Source organism: Zea mays, chromosome 5 (assembly GCF_902167145.1).
Source record: "Zea mays cultivar B73 chromosome 5, Zm-B73-REFERENCE-NAM-5.0, whole genome shotgun sequence".
Classification (NCBI taxonomy): domain Eukaryota; kingdom Viridiplantae; phylum Streptophyta; class Magnoliopsida; order Poales; family Poaceae; genus Zea; species Zea mays.
In genome coordinates, this window is record NC_050100.1 from 96,955,146 (window position 1) to 96,962,841 (window position 7,696).

Genomic DNA, 7,696 nt, shown 5'->3' on the forward strand with positions numbered 1-7,696 from the left:
TCGGGCTGCGCTCCCGAGGTACCCTAGGACATTTCCGAGACCAGTGGGAACGATCTTGTAACGGAAACCCATCAGAGGGAGGCATCAAGCCCTCGGACCCCGTCGACAGGGGACCGGGTCCGGCAGATCACCCGCAGGTACTTTTGGGCGCGCCTCTGGGCCTCTAGCCGACCCCTAGCAAATGGGGCACGGATGTCTGCTCGGATTACCCACCAGCAGCTCACCGGAGACACCATGTTCGGCGCCCTCCGAGGGCAACATGGCGCTTTCCCCCCCCTCCTTGCGGAAAGGCGACACAGGGGCGTATGTAAAAAAGTCGAGTCTGTCCCTGACCGTCCTCTCGCCCTGTGCAGAGGCTCGGGGGCTGCTCTCGCAAACCCGGCTCCGGCCAAACCGTTGACAGCGTCAACATACCAGCCCGAGAACTTGGGACCCGACCGTGCACCCGGGCTACGGCCAGCTCGCATGAGGGAACGACCAGACCGGCCAAAGCATTGCGCGAGGCATTAAGACCTCGGAGGAGTCAAACCACTCCTCCGAGGCCTCGGGGGCTACACCCGGCGGGTGCGTTCGCGCGCACCCACCGGAACAAAATGCAACCGAGAAAGGCTGGTCCCCTTGCAAAACAGTGCGACAAAAGCCTCCAAGCGAGTGTTAACACTCCCTTCGAGGCTCGGGGGCTACTGTCGGGGACCATAATTAGGGGTACCCTCAAGACTCCTAATTCTCAGCTGGTAACCCCCATCAGCACAAAGTTGCAAAGGCCTGACGGGTGCGATTAAGTCAGGGATCGGTCCATTCGAGGGACTCGATCACGCCTCGCCCGAGCCTAGCCTCGGGCAAGGGCAGCCGACCCCGGAGGATCTCCGCCTCGCCCGAGGTCCCCCTCCAGCGACGAACATACTCCCGGCTCGCCCAAGGCCCTGTCTTCGCCAAGAAGCAACCCTGACCAAATCGCCGTGCCAACCGACCAAATCGCAGGAACATTTAATGCAAAGGTGGCCTGACACCTTTATCCTGACGCGCGCCCTTCAGTCGACAGAGCCGAAGTGACCGCAGTCACTTCGCCGCTCCACTGACCGGCCTGACAGAAGGACATCGCCGCCTACGCCATACCGACTGCAGTGCCACTTGACAGAGTGAGGCTGACAGGCAGTCAGGCCCGGCCTCAGGCACCATAGGAAGCTCCGCTTCGCCCGACCCAGGGCTCGGACTCGGGCTCAGCCCCTGAAGACGGCGAACTCCGCTCCGCCCGACCCAGGGCTCGGACTCGGGCTAAGCCCCGGAAGACGGCGAACTCCGCTCCGCCCGACCCAGGGCTCGGACTCGGGCTAAGCCCCGGAAGACGACGAACTCCGCTCCGCCCGACCCAGGGCTCTGACTCGGGCTAAGCCCCGGAAGACGGCGAACTCCGCTCCGCCCGACCCAAGGCTCGGACTTGGGCTCAGCCCCAGAAGACGACGAACACCGCTCCGCCCGACCCCAGGGCTCGGACTCAACCCTGGCCTCAGCTGACGGTCTCCGCCTCGCCCGACCAAGGGGCTCGGACTGGACCTCGGCCACGGAAGACAGACTCGACCTCGACCTCGGAGGAGCCTCCACATCGCCCAACCTAGGGCGCAGACCAGCCACGTCAACAGGAGGCGCCATCATCACCCTACCCCAAGCCGACTCAGGCCACGGGGAACAAGACCGGCGTCACATCTGGCTCGCTCCGCCAGATAGGCAATGATGGCGCCCCGCACACTCTGTGACGACGGCGGCTCTCAGCCCCCTTACGGAAGCAAGAGGACGTCAGCAAGGACTCGACAGCTCCAACAGCTGTCCTTCCTCCAGGCTCCAGCGCTCCTCCGACGACCACGACACCACACGAACCGGGCGCCAAAACCTCTCCGGCCGCCACGATGGCGTGTACTTAGGGCGCTAGCTCTCCTCCGCTAGACACGTAGCACTCTGCTACGCCCCCCATTGTACACCTGGATCCTCTCCTTACGCCTATAAAAGGAAGGACCAAAGTCCTCTTAGAGAGGGTTGGCCGCGCGGGGACGAGGACGAGACAGGCGCTCGCGTAAGGCCGCTCGCTCCCTCTCCCGCGTGGACGCTTGTAACCCCCTACTGCATGCGCACCCGACCTGGGCGCGGGACGAACACGAAGGCCGCGAGATTTCCACCTCTCTCACGCCCGTCTCCGGCCACCTTTCTCCCTCCTTCGCGCTCGGCCTCGCGCCGACCCATCTGGGCTGCGACACGCGGCGATATTTCACTCGTCGGCCCAGAGACCCCCGGTCTCGAAACGCCGACAATAATCTTACGAAACATGAGGCTTGCTTACACGATTGCATATATAAACACTAATTGCACATTAGTTATTGCCATCTATTACACAAAGTATGCAGTAATGTTAGATATAAGCGCATGTATGCTAAAACGGTGGAACAGATTTTAAGTATAAAAGACAACAAAGAAACTGTATAGTATAATTCTGAGCCTCTCAATTATACACGAATCTTTAAAAATTTATTAAGGCCGTGCAGCTAGGGATGTTCCTAAAACATCCGAATTGTATCATAAATCTAATATTTTAGTATAGATATACATAGAATTTAAAGCTAATTTTTAGAAATGTTATTAAGAATATTACGAAGTATTTAAATAAATTTTTATATAATTTTTAATGTACACTATTTTCTCTATAATAAAAAGGTGAAAAAACATCCGAATCCGTATTCGAATAGACATCCGAATTTTATATCAATTATTTAAAAAGATATATAACGAATTTAATATTAGTTTTTTTAAGATTAATAGTCTCAATGGTAAAAACAAGAATATAAATTTACATAACAAATTTTATATGTTATTTGTTCACAATCGAAGAAACAAGACCGAAAATTTGACATCCGAATAAATATCCGGATCCATCCCTACGTGCAGCAGTCTACCTAAATTTTCTCTCTCTCTTAGAACGAGCAACCATTACCCGTGCTCAGGACCGAGGCTTCGAACCGGCACTTCCCGATCCGATTCCCATGAGCGAATCTGACGGTTGCGCCTTGCGGCGGCCGCCGACGGCAGCGGAGGTGGTGGGGCGGCTCAAGGATGACGGCGACTTCGATGCTCTCCGCCGCGCCATCGTCCGGAAGGTCAAGGACAACGTAAGCTTCCCCAGACGTCAATCCCCCAAATCCTTTACCCCCAAGGTTTCGCGGTTTCGTCGCTCTTAGGTCCCTAATCCTGCGCACATTCCTTCCCTTTTCTCCAGTGGATCGCTCATCGCCGTTACTTGATTGATACTGTGCTTGACAAGTTGACTGTTTGTACTAAGAGATTGCAATAGGTGACCCGGAGTGTAGGGTTTTTCAGGAATTTTGTCCGTTCGGTCTGATATAGGCCTTAAAATTCCGATGTTGTGTAGGGAACACTTTAGATTGAACACTGGTCGAGGCGTCAATGGATCCTTTCCTTTAGCTCTCTAGTGGACAACTGCAGAAGTTCGTTGTCACTGAAGGTACTGGTTTGAATTAGACATAGATCCATATGTGTTGTGTCTTGTTTTGGTGAGCTGCAATATTAGTTCTAGGTTCCGGTGTTTGTTTAGTTATGAAATCCTAGGGATCTAAAATGGTCTAATTCGATGCTTGTTACAAAACGTTTCAAAATTATAATTCACAGGATGGTGGAAGAGGACTTCGAACATAACATAAACTAGTGTCTGTACTCTTTTGCATTTATGTTATTCTATGCTGCATTTAGATGGAGGAAGTTTTAGCTTTCAAGGGATTACCTCTATCAGATATGTGTAGAGGTTCTCCAAAGGTTTCTCTCTATCCGACACATGTAGAGATTCACCAAAGGTTCTCTGATAGGAAGGTATAAATATGGATGTAGTTTGCATGCGAAACCAGAAGGGTCAATTGTGAGGAGGGTCTTCACATGTGTTCACATGTTTTTCCCTAGTTGTGTTTCAAACCTCAGGGATGTGGACATTTGGTGCGTAAGGAAGATAAGCATGCTATGTGCCAAGCCGCTATAAGATCAGTATTTTTTTTGCTGTATTTGGATTGTGGAAACACTCAGCCTGCAACTTCCAACACGTGCAGTAGTCTTGCGAAACAACATTTATTAGGAGTATAAATTGTGTGGCGAGTTGAATCGTTCACCACTAGAATGACTGCTGAGCGACACGCTAAACTTGATTACACTGGATTAGAGCTTGTGGCGAGCTACGGATAAATACTTTTATGAGCTTTTCACAATAGGCTGGGGATCTTGCCGTTCTAGGTTGACTGCGTTGAGTTGCTGCAACATGGGTCACTAGAGATAAGAGCTCAAATCATTAACCACAATAATTATTATCTGAAACTGCAATTTGATTTACACACAAGTCTGTATACAAATGTTTTCAGCAAGAAATTTTGCATCGTTATTAATAATTGGCATTTCCTACACAGCCAGGGTATCATACTCCCCTACTCTAGCCAAGGAGAGTGTGAGACATCTCTCTTGCCATAGTTGAGATTTTTTTTATTTGTTGTTTTAAGCCATGCTGATTGCCAGATGCTCAACTTCATTTCAAACAGTTCCAGTTGTGTGATGAAATTGACCTCTTCTTCATATTGACTTTATGTAAGCTGTGGCAAAAGAAGTTTCCTTTGTATAAGAAGCATGTGCTGTCTGTGAGTCTGTCTGTCTTTTCTTTCCTTTTTTGATCGAGATGTGAAGGGTTTGTTATCTGGGTTATCTCTGCATACTTCTTTCAACTATGTTTATTGTACATTTAGTTGATTTCCTGCGATCACAGCTTAATTGCAGTTATTCTGTTTACATCACTTGTCTCTTGGGCAGTTATTTCACCATGCTAGATGGGTGTATGCTCTGCTTACATGGCCAGCATCTTGCTCGTAAATATAGATTGCAAACAGTGCATAGTAATATATCCTTTGTTCATCAGATATGGAATTAGTAGTGCATAGGAGTATAAGTTGACGGCATGCTATTTTTTCTTGCAGGAGATACTACGGAACAAAATCATCTCAGAGGTAAAGCAGTCAGTGGTTCTACAAGAAGATGGATCTGAGAGGATGAAATTAAAAGACCTATCTGATGCAATTTTTCAAGATATTGGGTAATTTGAGCCACTTCTTTGTAGAAGTCTTCAAATGTATCACTTCGATTTTCATAATAGATATTGATTACTAAGTCAACTTGTTGCTACACTGCTCTTCCATATCAGGAGCAAAATAATGGGTCAAATCTCAGATGAGGTATGGAATGTCATCCAGTCAAATGAAACTGATATACAGGGAACTGTGAAAGCCGTCTACAATAGGATACTGAACCCTGAAAAGGTCTCTGAGCCTTCTCCCAAGAAGCTGAAGCAGAGAGGCAAAGAGGAACAAGTTCTGCCCACAAAGACAGCAACTAGCGTTGCAGTCGAGGCGGAAGATGATGATCCAGAGGAGCCACCAGGATTTGGTTTCAACAATACACAGCGTAATGATATTGGAGCAACAAAGCCACAGATGAGTTTGGAAAATGGTAATGAAGGGAAGCCAAATGGAGGCGAGCCAGCTACTATCAGCAATCCAGGGGATGAGGAGGAAGATCCTGAAGTGCCCCCTGGATTTGGTTAATGGAATTCACTAACTTCAGTGGAATGCAGCTGTTTCTTTCTTAGCAATATATACAAGAAGGGAAATGTTTAATCTTCTGTTGACAGGAAGAGTAATGCAAGCTCATGTCTGCGACAGTTGAAACCCGTGTAATGATGGTTACTTCTATCCAGCCCCAGGATACCCTTTCTGTGATAGTGGCAAATATGTTGGGTGCTAACAGTCTGACAACGAGTTCCAGGCACGAAGTTTTCGAAGAAGCTGGACATATTATGAGAGGTCCTCTAAATTATGGAGATGTTTAGTTCTTTATTCCAAGAGGCACGTATGAAAAACATATGCTATATAAAATCCCTTGTGAGTTGGGAGTTGGGACAGTTTCTTACCAAGGGTCTGTTTGGATGGAGGTCCTCCAGGCTCCAGTGCTTTTGCAAAGCTCTTGAGATGCACAGCTCTCCCAGTATTTTTTTGCACGTTTATTTATATACGTAAAATAAGTATTTATACGACAAGTTTTCTTGAGTTGGGACAGTTTCTTACCAAGGGTCTGGACATATTTGCATGTTTTTGTATTTATTCATAGACCTTACGTGGACTGGAACATTTATCACCAAACCGTGGTCGGTCTCATTTTTTTTTCTGGACTGCGTGACTCTTGCTATTTTTTAAGGCTGACTTCCTTTCTATTGCACTTCATATCTCGCATCTTATTTTAAACTTCACTCTATGTCTTTGTCTATGTCTTCAGTAGCTTTACCTATCATATCTCTTATTTTAAATTTTACTATACAAACCGTACAAAATATGGCTCTATGCATGCTTGTTTCCTACAATCTAAATCTTTTCTTTACTATATTAAAGCACTAGTTTCAACGGTCGTACCGCATCATTCTTTTATAAAAAATCATGTTTATTTATTTGAAATCAACCCGCGTCTCTCTACCTCATCCAAAGGAATAGACTAATGGATAGAGCATAGAATACACGCACCCTCTCTACTATCTATGGCTCCAATCTCCTTCCCGTACCTATTCGTTGCCCCTCTCTCCTGTCCCTCGCCTGTTGTCGCCCCACGACCCACATGGTCGACGCGCTACCTCTGTCTCTTCCTCGCTGCCATGACAGGCAGATTGTCGGATCCGCGCTGGTAAGGAAGATTTGGATTGTCTGGTCGTGTTTAGGCTGGCCTAATGTCATCCGAACCGTCCCAGCGACGCAATATGGGAAGGTCCCGTAGAGGGATCACGGATTTTGGACTCAGGCGGTGGAGTTTCTCCACTCTAGATTGAGCCCGGGGAGAGGTCGTGTCGTGGCCCTGCCGAGGAGGCAGCCGACACGCGTCGCCTCTTGACTCACCCCCTCAGCGTGTCTAGGTCTTCATGGTCATGATGACCACCCACGCTCTTATCCTTTCTATCTGCTGGTGCGGCCACTCCTGGTAGGTCAGCTGGCAAATTTAGTAACCGTGTGATTGCTACCTAGCCTACCCCCACTGGCTATCCTCAATCACTTGGCTTGGCGTGTAGATGCAAGGGATGCTACGTCCTGCTGTCATGCCTTGTCATGCCTGTGGTTTGGTTGCAAGATCTCCGGATTATGTGCGGATGTATTGTGAGTCCCATGTATTTCTATGGATACTCAACATGTGATCTGGTGCAAGGGTACATTAGTAGTAGAATTTGTGTCTCTCATCATGGGGTTTAGTTATGGTCTGGTAGGTCTACTTGAGTGGAGTTTGAAATATGTAAGTGCAATCAACCCTAACTGAGGGTTTTGGTGATTTAATGACAAAACAAATAAGGGTACTAACGAGTTTGCTCCTAATATATGCTCAGAATGTATAGAAACTAAAGGAGTCACAACCATTATTGAGAAATCAAATAGGAAGTTTCAAGGACAAAGAAAACACATAAGCGGTACCCTTGGAAAGACTCCATGCGACGGACGCATAAAATTTTATGTGTATCTTGAGTCGCATGATCTAATTCTTCCTTAGTAGTTTTCACATAGGTAATGGTGTTTGCTATAGCTCAAGCCTTCAAATTCAAAAGCTATTTTGAAAACCAAAATTTCTTGAACGCTCT

At 47.8% G+C, this 7,696-nt stretch overlaps 1 protein-coding gene across 1 annotated transcript; it reads left to right on the forward strand.

Moving 5' to 3' along the window:
- Nucleotides 1–2,940: 2,940 nt before the first annotated feature.
- Nucleotides 2,941–6,247, forward strand: LOC100276958 (uncharacterized). The gene is made up of 3 exons (NM_001150646.2): nucleotides 2,941–3,155; nucleotides 5,010–5,125; nucleotides 5,234–6,247. The coding sequence occupies exons 1-3, from the start codon at nucleotides 3,030–3,032 to the stop codon at nucleotides 5,631–5,633; spliced, it is 642 nt and encodes a 213-aa protein (NP_001144118.2). The 5' UTR covers nucleotides 2,941–3,029; the 3' UTR covers nucleotides 5,634–6,247.
- The last annotated feature ends 1,449 nt before the right edge of the window (nucleotides 6,248–7,696 follow it).

What these genes read in the sequence shown, in the direction of transcription:
- LOC100276958 (NM_001150646.2), top strand. Translation starts at nt 3,030, where the DNA reads ATGAGCGAATCTGACGGTTGCGCCTTGCGGCGGCCGCCGACGGCAGCG. An exon ending in TCCGGAAGGTCAAGGACAAC is followed by an intron (nt 3,156 to 5,009) that starts GTAAGCTTCCCC and finishes TTTTTCTTGCAG; the next exon opens with GAGATACTACGGAACAAAAT. An exon ending in GCAATTTTTCAAGATATTGG is followed by an intron (nt 5,126 to 5,233) that starts GTAATTTGAGCC and finishes CTTCCATATCAG; the next exon opens with GAGCAAAATAATGGGTCAAA.